Source organism: Peromyscus maniculatus, chromosome X, assembly GCF_049852395.1.
Source record: "Peromyscus maniculatus bairdii isolate BWxNUB_F1_BW_parent chromosome X, HU_Pman_BW_mat_3.1, whole genome shotgun sequence".
NCBI classification, from domain to species: domain Eukaryota; kingdom Metazoa; phylum Chordata; class Mammalia; order Rodentia; family Cricetidae; genus Peromyscus; species Peromyscus maniculatus.
This window is the reverse complement of record NC_134875.1, coordinates 89,287,837-89,308,182: the sequence shown is the minus strand read 5'-3', so window position 1 is coordinate 89,308,182 and position 20,346 is coordinate 89,287,837. Positions and strand designations below refer to the sequence as shown.

Below are 20,346 nucleotides of genomic sequence, written 5' to 3'. Positions count from 1 at the left end.
AAAGGGGGCTTCTCATGTCTGGTATTGGGGTTTGGTGCTCTTTAGCTCTCAGAGGGAGCACCATCAGCACAGATGAAAAAAGTTCATTAAAACAACACACGGAATTCTGTGTATTATAGGGGTAATTTTTGTTGTAAAAAGTTAATAGTATTATTCCTTATGTTTTTTTTTCAGATATATTTGTTGTTTTTTTAGCCACATCCGTCTTTCTTCTGAATTTACCTCCCCATATCCCACTAAGGAGCAACCTCCTTTCCCATTTCCCTGATCAGATCACTTGTACTCTACGATTTCCCCTATATTCCTCCCCACTCCCCACCCCCATGCTGGATATGGTTCTGTTTTACTTTCCTGATTTCTGTAGTTATTACAGGCTACATACCCACATCTGAAGATTTAGAGCCAGGAGCCTCCAATATGAGAGAACAAGTGAAGTTTGTCTTTCTGGGTCTGGGTTACCTCATTCAATGGGATCTTTTCTTGTTCCACTCATTTACCTGAAAAGCTCATAATTTTATTTTTTCTTTACAGCGAATAGTATTCCATAGTATATATGTATTATATTTTCATTCCATTAGTTGGTTTTAAGGAATTTAGGTTGTGTCCATTCCTTAGCTATTGTGAATAGAGCTGCAATGAACATGGCCTAGCAAGTATCTGTAAAATATGATGTCAAGTCCTTTGGGCACATGCCATGGAGTGGTATAGTTGGGTTATATGGTAGATTTACTTTTAAATTTTTGAGAATTCTCCACACTGATTTCCATAGTGGTATCAGCAGTTTGTATTCCCATCAACAGTGAATGAGGGTTCCCTTTTCCCCACATCACCTCCCAGCATTTGTTGTAGGTTGTTCTATTGATCTTTGACATTCTGACTGGGAAAAGCCAGTGGATCTGGGAGCTTTCTGTGAGATTGTGTCTCCTAGTAACATCAGAGACTACTCCCATAAAGTCTCACTAACATGACTGTCCAAATGTGATCAGCATTATACAGACTAAATAGGTTATATTTAGGAATCTATGTAGATGCATATACATATATGCATGTAATAACAATTAATAAAAAAGAATAAAAAGAGTGAGGATGAATATATGGGAGAGTTTGGAAAGAGGAAAGGGAAAGGAGACATGTAATTAAATTATAATCTCAAGTAAGAGGAGCAGATGAAGGGGTCCAGTGACAGCTTTTAAGAACTAGTTATTTTTGTTCTTGAGTTCAGCATATAGTTCTGACAGCTTCATTTTTTTATTGTGGGCATCTAAATTCTTCCAGGAATTAGTTCTAAATATTATATAAGATAATGAAAACTTTACAATGGGAAAGTATCACAAATATTTGCTTAGAAGGAACCTCAGAAGGCTCCTTTGTTCACTATTTAGGAGTAGTGTTTTCACTTGTTTGCATATAAAACCAGCCAGAACTCACTGGAACAGTATCACCCATATGATGTATACATATACAGTGGTTAACATTCAACAACAGACTGACATCCAAAATTAACTTGGACTGGCTCATGTTCAATTTCAATGAAAATCTTGGTTTCTTTTCAATGTTGATGAAAAATGCTTCTATCTTCTCCACTCCTTCTCTCCTTTCTCTGTTGCTGTATATGAAAAGCTTAATTTACTAAGACAAATACAAAAGATAGACTCATGAAATTAAAGGTTCATTTGCATGTCACAGAAAGATTTTCAGAAAAATTCAATTTTAGTTTGAATGCTGATGAATATTTGCTAAAACATGCCCACACATATCCTCTAATGTAAATAATGGATTACAATATTTCCACAAAGGTATTACTGTGCAAATATCTAGCTAGTTAAAATGTGCCTTGTAGTATTATTGCCTGGGTAAAAGTCTTACTGTCAGAGACATTCCATGGTGTTTTATGGACTCTGATTCCTTATAAAACACTGAAGAATATTTTAAATAATTTATTTTATAGGCCAAACTTTAAAAAAAGCCTAAAGCAAGAATCAGAAAAATACATTAGGCATGTATGTCAGAGTATTTAAATACAGAGTGTATGCATTTACCAACCTTTTATAGTTTTCTTTTTCAGTTAAAATGGAATTTTCCATCTAGCTTAGTACTCATATTTCTGTTGTTGTCTTATATCCTGGTAATTTTACTTCTGATTTGTGCAGTGCTATGCTAGGAAATCTCAGTTATAGTTGAGCTACTGACTCATTAATAGCAATTCAAGAATTAAATAATTTGATTCAGTGTTATGTTTTAACTTAAAAGACATCACACTAAAATATTTCACGTAAAGTAAGAGTAGAGTTTCACCACTCTGCAGTAATCACATTTGAAACCCTGGAAACAGGTGCTAGAGAACAGATTAATACCCACTGTTTCATTTGTGCATATCTGGCATCCATGTTGCTCTGTATGTTTCTAATCTCTTGCATCTCAGTCAGAATTTTCTGAAACTCATTAGAGTAGAGGCTGGTATCTTCATTTTTTATTGTTGATACCTAAAGTGGGAACAGTACCGTGAGGCTGGTTAAAATTTGGCAAATCATTAACAATCCATTATGAGCACTAATGAGAAAGAAAAAAAAGCATGACTAATGGGAAAAAGTACGTCCAATTTTGTAAATGTACCTTGATTATAGTACTACACCATGCACACTTCATATTATAGTTATTATATACATTATTATGCTTCCACTAACTTGAAAGCTCCTGGAAGATTAGGAGGCTAGAGAGATGGCTCAGCAGTTCATAGTGCTAGCTGCTCATCTGGAGGACCCAAGTCTCAGGGGATATGACACCCTCTTCTGGCCTCTGCAAGAACTACATGTTCATGGTAGATAGACATGCAGGCAAAATACCCACACATATAAAAATTAGATAAGAAATGAAAATATTATAGTTTCTGACTTTCAATAAACCCAGAATATATATATATATATATATTATATATTATACACAGAGAATATATATATATACATATGTATGTACTATATATTACACACACACTACATACATTTATGTACACATGCATATATATATCATAATTATATTGGCACACATCTATAATGCCAGCACTCTGGAGGCTGAAGAACGGTGAAGGGAGATCATAAGTTTGAAGCTGAAAATGCCTCACCCCCTCCACCAATAAGAAAAAAAAGAAAAGAGAAAAGAAAAGTGAAAACTCTAGTTGAATATGGCAGAATTTCTATCCCTAATGAAATGACAATACCTTACAGGGACAGCAAAATACAGTTTATAGTAAGTACTGTAACATAACCAAATACAGTATACATCATTATATGTAACTTTGACACACTATATTAATTTAGAAACATTCTGTCATATATACATCTCATTTTCCTGTTGGGAGTGATTATGAGAATAATCAGGGAGCAGTTTAATTTATAATATGGTTAACTCTCAGAAATAATCCACAGTAGACTATAGATTCATTGCTGGCCTGCTGAATTGTGAGCATATTAAAATATATTTCTTATTAAATGAAACACCATACTATGCTTAGACAACTTAATGTATAATAACGCCTATAATAATGTGAAAATTAATTTTGCAGGTGGTGCTTGGAACAGCTTTAATGATTTGACTATGTATTGTTTCCAAAGGTCCAAATGCATTATCACCATAGTCAACAGAACTTTTAAAAGTTTCATTCATTCAGAATCTCAGAGTATGGGCATAATAAAAGCTTATTAAAACTTTTTAATACAGATGAGAGAAGCCTTAAAAATAAAAGTTTAACAGAATAAAACATTATCAATTATTATAAATTGAAGCTTTATATCATACTACTACTATGAATAGGAACTAGAGGCTCCTGTTCCCTATAAAACATTATCAATTATTATAAATTGAAGCTTTATATCATACTACTACTACGAATAGTAACTAGAGGCTCCTGGTCCCTCAAAGGAAAACGTCAAAATTGTGACTAGAAACTGCCATCATGTTTTACCTGCTGTAAATGTGTCGGAAGAATATGCTGATCTGTGAAACACTGCTGTATAATTAACAGACCGGAGAGGAAGTGGATACTTAGATTTAAAAGCGATGGCCATGGAAAGCAGTATGTAGTAAACTGTGAGGGAGTAGTGCAGCTAAAATGTATTTGATCAGGACTAAGAAGAAGGAGCAATTATATTAGCAATGAGCCAGTTCTCCCTTTTGATTCTGTGATGAAAAACAAATTAAAATAAAAATATGGTTTCTCTTTTTATATGTTATTACTTTCACTAACTAATGAGATGTGAGAATCACTGTTCCCCATGCAGAAGTTTTAATCTCAAATTAAATACTCCTCAGGTCATACGTCTTAAAATTATTCTTAATTAGACCAAGAAGATTAAGTGTTCAGTAGAATCAGCAATGTCTGAACATGACTCCCTTTTCAGTGGGAATGAAAAATACCTCTGTGAAGCATTGTTTCTCATTTTTTCTACCCCTTAGAATAGAAACTGTCATTCCAAAACCACCATGACTGAAATGAAAGCTGTTTCAACTTAGCATAAGAAAAAGAAAATTTGCTCTACTTTAACAGTCCATTTTTCTTATGACCACTTCATTTTGGGGAGGAGTACCAAAATATTTTCTTTATATGGGTTATGTTAATGTCTACCATATAAAAACTTAAAATTGATCTCTATGGCTATGGAGGATATAATATGGTGAGGTTTTTTGATGATGTGGCTATTTTGGGTGTCATCCATGGTCCTGGAACATGCTTTAATTGTTTCTATAAGGTAGGTCCAATGATAACAAATCTATTCACTCTCTCTCTGAAAGATTTATTTCTTTTGCACTTCTGAAGGATAATTTTGCTGAACACAATTCTCCTTGTGTACATTTTTTCCCCTCAAAATTTAGTATCAAAGGAACACCTGTGTTTGCAGTACAGAGAAACAGGTCTTGTGGAACTGGGACACACAGTGTGCGGGGTTCATGGGTCTGAGAGGTAAGTAGTGGTGCTAAAGCATACCAGTGCCTCCAAATGGGTCTGTGCAGTGTCAAATGGTTATTGGAGTGTTAGAAGCAGTCTCAGCCCAGAACAGCTGCTTAACGCTATTTAAAAAAGACCTCTGTGGAGGTAGTGCCATGGCCACTGTGACCTTATGTGAATTGTAACCTCCCTCCCCCGAGGAAGCTCAGAGTAAATGACACATGGCTACATACTGAATTTGGTCTAAGAGAATTCTGCCAGACTATAGGGAAAAGTCTTTGAGTCAGAAATCAGAAAGGCAGAAACTAAACTGGAGCCAAAGTTTGATGGTGAATGGTATAGGTCCTAAGCAGCTCACCAGATAATAGAAGCAACCTCCCCTCAGAGATGAGACCAACATTAGTAACCTGATACCTAGCAACTGCTCAGAAATGTGACCAGTATCTGAGCCTCCACCTGTGAAACACTCCCCACTGACCAGAATAACCTGAGCTCCAGGAAGAAAGCATAGAAGCTATAACAAGATGGCTAGTGAAGTCAGACTTCTGGGAGGCAAGTAACAAACAGGCTAGATAGAATGCATTCAGACCCTCTATCCCATATTTATCTTCATTCATATTCGTTCTCTCTCCTCATCCTTCCTTCCCTAGTCTTCTTTTTTATACTTTCCTTTCCCAAAGAACATAGGCTGGCAAGGTTCTCTCCTTCTTCAATTAAACTTTAGTAAGACTGTTCCCTCCTCCTTTCTCCTACTTCTTGTCCCTTTTGTACAGATTTTTTTCTCCTCCACTTTTTCCTCAGTCAAGCTAATATCAAACACTACTACTTTTACCCTGAATTCTTGCTGTTGCTGTTACTGTTGCTATTTGTTTAATTTTTTTCTTTCCACTCATATCAAAAGCACCTAATATATTGATATACACACTAATATCTATGCCCCTTTAGTTCTTAAAACGATTGTTGCCTATAGGAACGAATAACTTTTTTATTGGGCTAATACTGGACTGCTATTGAGAACTTATCCTTTGATAGTGGTTTTTTTTCAGACAATACTGTAACTTCAGGGGAATACTAAGCATCAAATTTGATGTCCTCATTAGCAGTCTTGCAGGTGAAAACAATACCTCAACCCTATAACAACATAGTTCCACTTGTAAAGACTGAAGAGTTCCCTTGAAATAGTAAGGGTGATTTGAAATTAATTAGTTAGTCATAATGAAATTTAAAAATAAATAAAATTCAACCAACAGCTAAACTTCAGATATACAAGACCCAAAATGGAAAGCCATAATTTGAAAAACCAAAGCAATATTAGTCCTCCAAAAATTACTCATTCTCAGGTCAAGCTCCAGGAGTCCAGTCGAAGAGAGAGAAGAGTGATTCTATGGGCAAGGGGCATCAAGATCATGATGGGGAAACCCACAGAGACAACCAAACCAAATTAGTGGAACAAATAGCTGGGGGGCTTCCATGGGCCTGGACTAGACCCTCTGCATAAGCAAGACAGTTGTGTAGCTTGATCTGTTTGAGGGCCCCCTGTCAGTGAGATCAGATCAAACCCTGATGCAAGAGCTGGCATTTTGGAGCCCACTACCTATGGTGGAACACCTCGAATAGCCTTGAGGTAGAGGGAGGGACTTGTACCTGCTTATTAGGCTCTAGTAAGAATTAGTTACATGAAATTTTAATTAGGTGACTCAAAAAGATGATTATAATATGTTCAAAGAAATTAAGGAAGACAAATAAACTGAAGGAATTATAAGAACTCAAATAGTTCAAGGAAACAATAAAGTAAATATAATGTATGAAAGAAGAAAAACCAAACTGAAATACTGGAAAAGAAAAAATACAAATGAAATGAAGATGTCTGTAGAACGACAACAGTAGAATGTTTCAAGAGCAGGATATAGTACTTGTGCTTGAAGTTAAGATGGGGGAATCAGAATGTTTCAAAATGGCCTCAGATGAATTCATCCAAAAGTATGACTGATACATTCAGAATATACATCATACTATGATAATACCAAATCTGAGAATCGTTGGTATAGTAAATGTTTTCAGTAATATCATTGCTGAAAAATTCCCAGAGTTATGAAAAGAGATGCCAAGCTAGATATAGGAAGCATTTAGAACACAAATAGAAAATAAACATGAAAGAACTTCCCTTCAGCTAAATCACTAACTAGAGAGACCAAAAAAAGTATATTGAAAGGAACACAAGAGACATCACCTACAAAAGCAGGCTTGTGAGAGTAGCAGTAACAAAGGGAAAAAAATCTAAAAACCAGGTGATGATTTTTCAAGTTCTGAAAGACATCTACCATCCCCAAAATATTAATGCAATAAAACTATTTTTAAGAATTTAAGGGAAAGAAAATATTTTCATGACAACAACAGGCTAAAGGCATTCATGACCACTAAGCCAGCTCTATGGAGGATAACTGAAGGAGTCCTTTGGAATAAAAAGGAAGACATCCATAAGGGCCAGAGGAAAAATAAACTACACTTGTGTAACAGTTAGGTAGGGGAATAAGACAAGCCCCAAACCACAAAACAATAAAACATCAGGAATTAACATACATCTTTCAACAATAACTCTGATTATGAAGGATATTAATTCCCTAGGCAAAAAATAAAGACAAAAAGATTAGGTTAAAAGCAAGATTTATTCATTTGTTGCCTGCCTCCAAACAAATGACAGTTCTTCTTCTTTTTTTTTTTTGAGACAAGGTTTCTCTGTGTAGCTTTGCGCCTTTCCTGGAACTCGCTTTGGAGACCAGGCTGGCCTCAAACTCACAGAGATCCGCCTGCCTCTGCCTCCCAAGTGCTGGGATTAAGGGCGTGCGCCACCACTGCCCGGCTATAAATGACAGTTCTTAAGGTGAAAGGATGGGATTTTTTTTCTAAGCAAATGGAACAGAGAAAAACCTTCTGCCATTGGTTTTATATATATATATATATATATATATATATATATATATATATATATATATATATATATATATATATTTCTTTGTTTTTTTCAAGACAGGGTTTCTCTCTCTGTGTAGCTTTGTGCCTTTCCTGGAACTCGCTTTGGAGACCAGGCTGGCCTCGAACTCACAAAGATCTGCCTGTCTCTGCCTCCTGAGTGGAGTGCTGGGATTAAGGGCATGCGCCACCACTGCCTGGCTATATAGAATAACTAAAACAGTGAATATACAGGACAAAAAGAAGGCACAGAAAGCATCAAGAGAAAAGCGACGCATCACCCACAAAGAGAATCCATCAGAGTAACAGTTGATTTCTCAATGGAAACTTTGAAAGCCACAAATATTGAAACAATGTAATCCAAGTTCTGAAAAAACAAAAACAAACAAACAAAAAAACACAGGTGTCAACTCAGACTACATTCAGGACACATTAAAAGAAGTCATATGAGGGAAATTTATATCTCTAAGTGACTATATTAAAAAAATTAGAAAAAGCACAAATAATTGACCTAATGATGCAACTCAAAAATTTGGAAAAGCAAGGACAGCCAAATTCAAATTCAGGCAATGACAAGAAATAATAAAAACAAAAATTAGAGGAAAGATTAATGAAATAGATACAAAGAAAACAAAACAAAGAATCAATAAATCCAAGAGCTGATTCTTTGAGAAGACAAATAAAAGATTTACAGACCTCTGGCCCAAATAACCAAAAGACAGAAAGGTACCTAGCTCAAACCCATGGACTCTGTTGAACCAACCCTCTTTGTGTGAAATCTACATTTCCTGGATAAGTCTCATCTTCTCTTCCTCTACTTCCCCTAAACATCTGCCATCTGCAAACTGATGGGCTTTTTCTAGACCTGTGGCCATGAACTCTTCATTTACGAGTTCCCCTTGCCTGACCTAACTCAGATGCATAGTATTTTTGGCACCATAGAAGCTAGATGGAAATGAAGGAGGCTTTTGAATGAGTGATAACCAACAGTTGCCTAATTGGACTTAAGTTCTGTTCAACAAGAGGGAAGTCATGCCTGGTACTAGAAATCTAACCAACTTTCTAGGACATGGACTTTAGAAAAGAATCTACTACTTGCACTTTGCAAGACCAGCATAAATCCTTATTACACTTTAAATCTTATCCTTATATCCACAACTATTACCCCTCATCAAAGGAGCTTTTCTCTACAGAAAATAGAAAGCATCACAGAAAATGGACACAATGCAGAGATCAATGGGTTGTGGGAAAAGCAGCCCCAAAGTATACCTTTACATCACAGCTACTGCATCTATAGTTCAGGGAACATCACAGAAGAGGTTGCAGGAAGATTTTTTTAAAGGCCAGAATATTAGGAAGTCTTCTGTGAAATAGTCTCTCCAAATAAACAACTAACAAACAACAACAAAACAAAACAAAACTCCAAAACAGCTCCATATAAAAGACAAGAACAATGGTAATAGACATGCCAATGTAGAAGGAGGATTTGTCTCTCACGGTAGTTGCTAGGTACCTATAGTTCTTTGTCTAGGGGTGAGGCCCTGTGAAAGTTCCTCCTTCTACATGGGCCTCACCCCTAGACAAAGAACTATAGGTACCTAGCAACTACCGTGAGAGACAAAATTACTTCTCCCAGCAATGAGGCACCTAATTGGTTATCTCATACGAAGTGGTTAGTACTGAAATCATACACTGAAACAACAAAATGGATTCAGAATGTTGTAGTAATATATTTGTGCATACATATGCACATGTGTATAACAATAAATAAAAGGTCATCAATTTGAGAGGGGGCAGAGGGCAGAGGACCATGGAAGAAGACATTAGAGAGAGGGAACTTGGAAGGGTCTGGAAGGAGGAAAGGGATATATGTAAGAAATGTACTTCCATTTTAATTTAAAATGTATAAAATAAAATTTTAAAATCCAAAAAATGAACATTAAGTGAAAAATCATTGTGATTTATCTAAAGTCAACATATCACAGAGATACCTGTTCACAAATGTTATTTTCATCCCTATTCATAATAGCTAAGTTATGGAACCAACCTAGGTGTGCAACCACAGAATATGGATAAAGAAACTGTTGCACATATGCATGATGGAAGTGCTTTTCAACTGTAAAGACGAGTGGAGTTTTGTTGTTTGTAGAAAAAGGTATGCAACTAGAAACAATCATATTTAAAGAATAAAATAAGTCAGGCAGTGGTGCTGCATGCCTTTATTCCTAGCACTTGGGAGGCAGAGGCAGGTGGATCACTGTGAGTCTGAGGTCAGCCTGGTCTACAGAGAAAGTTCCAGGACGGCCAGGACTACATAGTAAGACCCTGTCTCAGAAAAAAAAATAAGAATAAAATGAAAGAAACTAATTTCAGAAAGACGAATGTTCTCTATATCCTCTCATTTGTGGTTCCTAGAGTTTATATAGTCACAAAATTTATACTTTCTCCATATAAAAATATGTAGAAAATTAATGTGGAGGTGAACATTTCTAGTGAAACAAAGAAAAATAATAAGTAGAGAGCAAACAGGCTCAGTATGTGTGTATTCTTGTAAGGAAATGTTTACCTAATTAATAACATTTGAATTGACAAAATATAATTATTAATTTATTTAAAAGCTGTAATACTGTGCACATTACACATTAAAATTGGAATACTTATGTAATCAAACATGCATTCCTAAGAACATTGATCTGTAATCATGAGAGAATAAAGATGGAAAAATTATTTCTATAGATTTTTTATGAATATAGATCTGCCATAGTTCTGCAAAAAATGTCTTAAGACTCCTAGAGACTTAAAAAATACGTATTGAGAACCACTATGCTTATTGATATTCTAAATTTTCTTTCTGTGTTTGTTTTTGGTCCAGAACTTCTAGTATATAAAAGTCCACATGAATTTATAACATACACAGACATCTTGTAAGTGAAAGACTTTAACTACTATATATGTAGCTTTGATTTGTCATCAGATATGGGTGTATGTTGATAGAATCTGTAGTTACTTTGCTCAGTACTCAACAGTCAAGTTACTATTTCATAATCTATCCTAGCCCCCTGTGCTTATTTTCTAAAATGTTATAATATCTACATACTAAAATGACACACAAAAATAAAATAGAGCACAAAAAAATAGCTTACCCAAACATTACATAAAGGTCATGGTTACAGCAACCCAAAAAAGTACCTAGCAACCAGTTTCCAATTCCAGCAGCTTCATGCTAAGACTTAGAAAAATCATGAAATGTTTAAAGTAAGGACTGAATGCTACCCTAAATTCTGCAGAAATGTATATGACAGGGGTCCCCTTCCTACCTTTCGCTTAATGTTTCCAAGAAGACAGGCTCCTCCTTTTTTGAAGAGTGGATGCTGAAATTCCAGAGATAACTTCTTCTCGCTAGTCTTTTCACCCTGCAGTGCAATCACTTTTCGGAAACCATCTAGTACAAAGAATGAAAATTAAAATTAAACAATAACAATGTTATATAATAGATTCTAACAAGAAATTTGGAAGGATCAGAACAGATAAGTAATGTTCAAAATGTTTGATGGTCATAAAAGAAAAATTGATATACTCTAGTTGCTTAACTTCAATCTTGGGTACTACTACCTCTTCTTGTTGTTCTTTGTGTCTGTGGCGTGTGTGTGTGTGTGTGTGTGTGTGTGTGTGTGTGTGTGTGTGTGTGCAAGCATCTGATCTGGTGTAGTCTCCTGTGTAGGAGCATGTACAGACCAGAGGTTGATGCCATGATGTCTTCTTCAATTTCCTATCTACCATATTTTTTGAGGCATGTCTCATTGAACTTGGAATTTGCTGTTATGTCTAAACTGGCTGGCCAAGTGAATTCCTTGGATCTGCCTTTCTCTCTCCTCTACCCCTCAGTTCTGGGATTTAAGATGTGCAAAATCTACCTGGCTTTTATATTGGTCAAGAGAGTCTGAACCCATTTCCTCACACTTGTACAAGGACGTTACCAACTGAGCTGTCTTCCTGGTTCCAGAATTTGAGATCTACTGGTTTAATTTAAATTGCTTATACACAACTTGGCAGTGACTCTAGAGTCTAAATAAATAAGGATGGGTTACATATATATTTATATATAATATTCAAGCCTCACTTTAACCAACAGATTCTAATCTTTCCAACCACTGACTAAATGCCAAGATGCCACAATATCTCATGTATTTCCAAATGGGGGTAATACTACATGATCTGGGTTTTATCTCCTTTTGGTGCCATGTTAATCATTTGGAAAAATACTGAAAAAGAAAACAGTATGAAAAAAGGAAGAAAAATATACATGGAACCTCTCTCTCTCTCTCTCTCTCTCTCTCTCTCTCTCTCTCTCTCTCTCTTACACACACACACACACACACACACACACACACACACACACACACACACACACAGAGAAACAAAAACAAAAAAAACTAAAACAGGATTGCTAAAACAATCCCGACTAACAAAAGGATTGCTTGAGGTATCACCATCACAGATTTCAAGTTGTACTACAGAGCTATAGTAATAAAAACAGCATGGTGTTGCACAGAAACAGACTTGTTGATCAATGGAATTCAATTGAAGACCTAGACAAAATTCCATACACAGGCACCCACTTTTTTGATAAATAAACAAAAAATAGACACTGGAAAAAAAAGGCAGCATCTTCAACAAATGTTGCTGGTAAAACTGGATGTCTTCATGTAGAAAAAGGTAAATAGATCCATATCTATCACCCTCCACAAAACTCAAGTCCAAGTGGATCAAAGACTTCAACATAAAACCAGACACATTGAATGTGATAGAAGAGAAAGTGGGGAACAGCCTTGAACTCATTGGTACAGGATACAACTTCCTGAACAGAATGCTAATGGTGCAGGCACTAAGACTAACAAATAATAAATGGAACCTTATGAACTGAAAAGCTTCCATAAAGCAAAGGACATTGTCAATAGGACAAAACAGCAGCCTACAGAATGGAAAAAGATTTTTTTCCAATTCCACTTCCAAAATACATAAAGAACTCAAGAAACTAGATATCAAAAATCCAAATAATCCAGTTAATAGGTAGTTACAGATATAAATGGAAAATTCTCAATAGAGGAGTCTCAAATGGCCGAGAAACAAAGAAACATTCAACATCCTTAGCCAGCACGGAAATGCAAATCTAACCTACCTTGAGATTCCATCTTACACTTCTCAGAATATCTAAGATCAATAATAAAATTGACAGTTCATGCTGGCGAGGATGTGGAACTAGGAGAGCACTCCTCCATTGCTAGTGGGATTACAAACTTGTACAGCCACTTTGGAAATCAATATGACAGTTTCTCAGAAAGATGAAAATCAATCAACTTCAAGATCCAGTTATACAACTCTTGGACATATACTTAAAGGACACTTGATTTTACTACAAGGACAGTTGCTCAACCATGTCCATTGTTACTCTATTCATAATAGCCAGAAACTGGAAACAACCTAGATGCTCCTCAATAGAAGAATGGGTAAAGAAAATGTGGCACACTTACACAGTGGAGTATATTCAGCTGCTAAAAAAATTGATATCATAAATTTTTCAGGCAAATGGATGGAACTAGAAAAAATAATCCTGAGTGAGATAATCCAGACACAGAAAGATAAATAATGTATTCACTTATATGTGGATATTAGCCATTAAGTAAATGAAAACTGAGCTAAAATCCATACACCCAGAGAAGTTAGGTATAAAGAAAGGGACTAGCTGTAATATAGGGATCTTCCTACGAGGCAAAAATAGAACAGATTTTGTGCGTGGACTGACTTTGGGAGGCTGGAATGGGAGGATTATATGGGAAGTGTGAGTGGAGATAGGGTTGAGGGAGGGAATACAGGGAGAGACAGCTGGATTTGAGGGGCATTTGTGGGGTGGTGTGAAAACCCAGTGCGGTGGAAGCTTCCTAAAATATATGAAGGTGATCTGTTATGAGTATTTAAATAATTCATTAAAGTATGATTCATTAGAAGTATCCAAATAATGAGGGAGATGGAGTCCTGACTGGTCATCTCTTGTCACCAGATGAAGTTTCCAGTACCGAGACTCGGTTGCATCCAATTGATTTGTTGGCCAAAGGGGTTCCATGGAAATTCCCAAACAACCTGGCCTGTTGCCAAAATAATAGGTTGGTCTCTCCAAACTGATGGCAAGGCCCCATTGCTGAAGACAACAATACAACTCATTGATCATGGAGATGTTGACCTAGTGCCTATGTACCTTCACCTCATGTTATAGTGCCTGGTGTGGGAAGGTCCTCTGCCGAGTACCAAGAGAGAAATGTAAACACCAACCCAGCTGCAAAACCTTTGATCTACAGTCTGTCCTACCTGCAAAATATGCTAGGACAATGGTGGCACAAGCCAATGTCTGATTTGACTTAAGGCCTACTCCATGAGATGGAACCCATACCCTACACTGCTTGGGTGACAGAAAACCAGAGACTAGATACCCCAGAGACCTATGGTGAAACCAAATACTACTGATATAAAAAAATAACAAAAATTGATTACTAATAATATTCTGCTATACTCATAGATCAGTGCCTTCCTCAGCCAGCATCAGAGAAGCTTCCTCCTGCAGCAGATGGGAAAAAATACGAGACCAAATGCCAGGCATTAAGCAGAGAGAAAATACAGCTTATGTTGCAACATACAGCTCTAAATTGAATGTCTCCATCAAATCCCTCTTCTCAGAGCTCAGAAAACCCATCGGGAAAAGATTGAAAGAATTTAAGAACCAGAGGAGATGGAGGATATATTAGCTCACAAAGACTGAAACAGTAAGCACAGGGCCTGCATGGGTCTGCGCCAAGTCCTCTGTGGATATATTATAACTTTCAGTTTAGTATTTTTATTGGACACCTGAGTGTGTGAATGTGTGTTCTCTGATTCTTGTGCCTTCTCTTGGGCCTCTTTTCCTTATGTGCATTGTCCAACTTCAATATGATAGTTTTTTTTTTTTTTTTTTTTTTTTTTGGTTTTTCGAGACAGGGTTTCTCTGTGTAGCTTTGCGCCTTTCCTGGAGCTCACTTGGTAGCCCAGGCTGGCCTCGAACTCACAGAGATCCGCCTGCCTCTGCCTCCCGAGTGCTGGGATTAAAGGCGTGCGCCACCAACGCCCGGCAATATGATAGTTTTTTAAATGCTATTATATTTTATTTTGTCATGTTTGCTTGTTGCCTCTTAGAAGCATGCTCTCTTCTAATAAGAGAAAGAAAGAGAGGGCATCTGTACGGGAGGAGTTGGAGGAGGGGAAACTATAGTCAAGATACATTGTATGAGAAAATATATCTTTAATAAGAGGGGGAAATACATAAATAAGCAAATAAACAATTTTTAAAAAGAAAAAGGAAGAAAAACTAAAGGATATGGAGATATGACAAACTAGGCCATCTAATCCCAAGCAATAACAACAATTAACCAAATGAATATATATATATATATATATATATATATTAAATATCTGAATAAAGATTTCTCAAAAGAATAATGTGTGTGTGTGTGTGTGTGTGTGTGTGTGTGTGTGTGTGTGTGTGTGTGTGTGTAAGTCCCTGGCTAGACAAAGAAATCTTGAGAAAAAAAAAGGATAATGCTGGAGTGACTATCTTATTTCTTCTCAGGTGATATTGCAGATGTACAGTAGTTAAAACAGCATAGCGCTGGCAGGAAATTGGGCCAATGGAATAGAATTGAAGATCCAGATACATGTCCATGTAATTATTACTGCCTCGTTTTCTACAAAAATGCCAAAAATACTCACCGGAGGAAAGACAGATTCTTCCACAAATGGTCTAGGAAAACTCAATGTCCACATACAGAATGAAATTAGACCCATTTCTAGCACCCTGCCCAAAAATCAACTTGAAGTAGATCAAAGACATTAATGTGAAATCTAACTCCTTAAAGTGCCAGAAAAGTTAAGATGTACTCTAAATGGAACTCCATTCTTTCAACAGCATTTTACAGATTCAATAAAACTGCAATCAGAATCCCCATGAATTAATGCCAACAATAGGCAAATGGAACACTGTGAAACTAAAAAGCTTCTTTATATGTTGATTTTATATCCTGCAACTTTGTGGAAAGTGCAGTAAGTTCTAGGAATTTTCTGGCAGAGTCCTTGGCATCTTTTATAGTATCTCATCATCTCCAAATAGTGACAATTTGACTGCTTCTTTTCCTATTTGTATCCTTTTGTTTCAATTCTCTTGTTTTATGCTCTAGGTAGAACTTTGAGCACTATTTTAAATAGGAATAAAGATAGTTAGCAGTGTTTTGTTCCTGATTTTAATAAGGTTGATTCAAGTTTTTCTCCATTTAAAGGTGATGTTGGCTGTGAATTTGTTATATTTTGAGGAATGTTCCCTCCAGTTCTATTTCCTCTAGCACTTTTGCCATGAAAAGGATGTTGGATTTTTGTCAAAGGCCTTTTGGCCTCTATTGAGATAAGCATGAGATTTCTCTCTTTAACACATTTGTCAATTTGAATATGTTCTTCAGTGTTAGGGAATAACCTGTAGATGTCTGCTAGGTCCATTTTGTCTCTGATATTTAACTCTTATATTTCCCTTTCTTTTTTTTTTCTTTCTGGATGTCCTGTCCATTGGTGAATGTATGGTACCAAAGTCATCTACTCTTACCATGCTGATGTTACTTTGTAGCTTAGTATCTACCAGTGTTTCTCTTTGTTCTAAAATATTCCTTTCAATAATCTTTGTGAGGCTTCTATGGTGGTCATACATGCTTTGAGTCTGTTTTTATCATGGAAAAATTTTGATTCCTCATCAATTATGATTGATAATTTTTCTGAGTGAAGTAATCTGTTGGAAATGTGTCTTTTGAATGTGACTTCTTGAATGATTACAGAGAGTTCTGGGGTGGGGGCAGTCATCTGGGCAACTTTAGTGATTGACAAAGGTGAAGAGCTCAGAGAAGGAGATCTCTTTCTCAGAGAGCTAGGAGGTAAGAAGGAATGGGGCCTAACTTGAGGTGAGACGGTGTGGGATCCCAAGACACTTTCTCCACTCTTACTTATTGTAGTATTGAAATTCTTAGCCAAAGCAATAAGACAAAAGAAGCAAATGAAAGAAGACATAAATATGAAATCCTTATTTACAGATGATATAATTCTATGCATAAGACAGTAAATATTGCACCCAGAACTTGAACAGATGAACACTTTCAGCCAAATGGCAAGATAAAAAACTAACCCAATGCTATAATTCTATACATAAGACATTGGAAACATTCCACTCAAAATTAAACTGATAAACACTTTCATCAAAATGGCAAGATACAAAACTAACCCACACATCAGTAGTAAGCATTGCTACATACCTATAACAAATGCTGAATAAATTAGAGAAACAATCTCATTCACAATTGTGACAAAGCCCTACCTCAATCCTGAAATAGACCTAACCAGGGTAATGAAAGACTTGTATAATGAAAATTTGAAAATACTCAAAATAAAAGGAAAGAAGACACTAAAAGATGTAAATACCTTTCATACTAATGGATTAGAAGAATAAATACTGTGAAAATGGCCATTGTATCAAATGTGATTTACAGAATGCAATCCCTATCAAGATTCTAACATCATTCTTCCTGGAAGTAGAAAAAGATCTTAAAGCTGATTTTAATGCCCATAAGTCCTCAGATACAGAAAACAACACTTACCAAAAGCGTAACGATGAAGGTACTGCTATACCTAATTTTAAGTAATAATACACAGAAGCAGTAACAAAACCAACATAGTCCTGTGACAAAGACCAATAAATCAATGGAAAATAATAGAAGATCCAGATAGATCTTTTTATTTAGAATAAAACCCACAAAATTTAGACAACCAGTGTTGTCTATCTTGAAAATTAATTCATAGCAAGAATAAATGCACTTGTGAATGAATGCAGATAGATAGAAGTAAAAATATGAATGTATATGAGTGACTGCATATATCAGACTCTACATTTGTGAATATGCAACTATCTGTATAGAGAGAATCTGAATGTTTGCCCAGGAGGGTGACCACATAGAGACAGGCTCTGCGTCTGCATCCATGCAAGTGAGAACATACAGAAAACTCGTGCCTTGAGCCAAGACTAGAGACCACAAATAGGCAGATTTTGCATCTGAAGTCAAGTAAGTGATCACTTAGAAATAGATGTTGTATACTGTACAGTTGTCTTTTCATCACTGTCTTCATTTTTTCATATTTATTTATCATGTATGTTCATGCATTCTATATCATATATGTGGAGGTCAGAAGACAGCTTGTGGGAGTTCTCTCTCCACCATGTAGGTTCCAGGAGTTGAACTCAGGTGAGCAGGCTTGGGGGTAAGTACCTTTATCCACCTTCACTTTTATACTTATTTGAAATGTAACTTCAATTGTGTGAGCTAGCTTTGCTCTGTCCTGCTCCCTCTTTCCCCAACCTCACTTTCTTTGTATTATTTCCTTTCACTCTCTTTTCCTTCATTTCTTTTCCTTCTCTCCTCTTCTTTCCTTTTTCTTGTTTCTTCCTTCCTTTTTTGTGAAGGTTTATTTATTTTTATTTTTTTGTGTATGAGTATCTTACCCATGTGTAGGTTAATGTCCATGTGTGAGCAGTGTCCAAGGAGACCAGAAGAGGGAGTCAGAATCCCCTAGGACTGGAATTAGAAACAGTTGTCAGCCACCCTGTGGGTGCTAGGAACCAAACTTGAATTGTCTAGAAGAGCAGTCAGTGCTTAATGTCTGAGCCATTTCTTTATTGCTTGCTTGCTTGTTTTTCTTTAGGGTTGCCTTTGAGGCTGGAGGCATCTTTCTGCCTTCGCCTCTCAAGTTCTGAAATTGTTTTAAGTTGTCTGCATTTCTTTTCCTTTCTATTTTTATTGTATCTTCGGGTAGTGCTTCCTTATGTGCTACCATTATTTGCTCATTTCTATTTACATTTTCCCCTTCTATTCTTCTTCTTTTTCTGTTGCTGAATTTCTGAGGTACTGTGGTTTCTCCATCTGAGAGCCCAGATAACCTGATACCAGCATTTCTGTCTGTGTCCACATGTCTATCTGCTTGTCTTTATTACCCTGCTGTTCCAGTCAAGTCCATTCCTAGAGCCATGCTGGAAATGGCAGGAAAACAACTCTGATGAGCAGACACTAGAAATGGAAAAGTATTTGAGGAAGGAAAGCATCTGATGTAAAGAAAATATGATTAAGAAAGTCATTGATATAGGAAAGTGCATGAGAGACAGTTGTACACAAAAGTGTGGCCCAGGGACTGTTGCTAATCCTTTTGTTTGTTTGTAATCCTGTTGTTATTAATTGACTATCTATCATATTCAAATATTGTGTAAATCTATTTTTATATTTCTCAAAGTATTTAAGATAAATTTGGTGTCTTTTTGATGTTTTAAATTTAGTTAAAATATAATTAGATCATTTCTCCCTTCCCTTTCCTCCCTCCAGCCCCTTTCACATTTACCCCTTCTTTTCCTCCCAAATTCACTGCTTTGTTTTCTTGAACTGTTGTTGGTACATGTATGTAAATGCACAGACACATAAATAAAACTTGCTGAGTCTGCTCACTATTGCTTGTGTGTATGTGATTTCCAGGTTGACCACTTAGTATTGGGCTCAACTATTAAGGGGCTCAATTATGGGGAAGACTATTTCTTCTACTCTCAGTAGTTTGTAATTTGCCTGTATTTCTATCTCTAGGGATGGAGTCTTGTGAGATTTCCCCTTTCCACCTAAGTATGTCTACTGGGGCTGTCCCTGTTCAGGTCTGGTTTAGGCTACCATGTGGTTGAAGTATCATGGGTAAAGCTTCCCTATTATTTCTAGGAGACACAATCTTGTACAGACTTCCTGGGCCTCTGGCTCTTACAATCTTTCCATTCCCCCTTTTGACATGTTGTGTTGTGGATTTATTCATTGTGGCTGGACATCCCATGAACTGTTGATCTTTGTATTTTGACTAGTTGTGGATTGGAATTATTTAACATACAAGTCACAATAGTTGACTTGAGAAAAATAGATATAAGGTATATAAAGAGTAATTATCCAGTCCTAGAGGCAAGCAGCTCCTCCTCCACCACCACCACCCATTGGATCCTGTAATCTCCAAGACCTACTCTGTGGCCCAAACCCACCAAGCCCATCATGCTCCCCCTGGCCAACCATCGCCCCCAAAGTCAGCAGCCCCTAGAGGCACAAGCACCACCTGCACCAATTGGATGAAGAGCCCCTAGAGGCACAAACATCACCTGCACCAATTGGATGGAGAGCCCCTAGAGGCACAAACACCACCTGCACCAACTGGATGAAGAGCCCCTAGAGGCACAAGCACCACCTGCACCAATTGGATGAAGAGCCCCTAGAGGCACAAACACCACCTGCACCAACTGGAGTAAGAGCAGC

At 36.6% G+C, this 20,346-nt stretch overlaps 1 protein-coding gene across 1 annotated transcript in view; it reads right to left on the bottom strand.

Moving 5' to 3' along the window:
• LOC102912776 (heat shock factor protein 3-like) overlaps positions 1-20,346 on the bottom strand; it is a 63,450-nt gene that overhangs the window by 18,464 nt on the left and 24,640 nt on the right. The window contains exons 3-4 of the mRNA XM_006981219.4: positions 11,227-11,351; positions 2,359-2,483 (exon numbers count right to left, since the gene is read on the bottom strand). Coding sequence (XP_006981281.1) covers positions 2,359-2,483; positions 11,227-11,351 — 250 coding nt within the window. The remainder of the gene's footprint in view (positions 1-2,358; positions 2,484-11,226; positions 11,352-20,346) is intronic.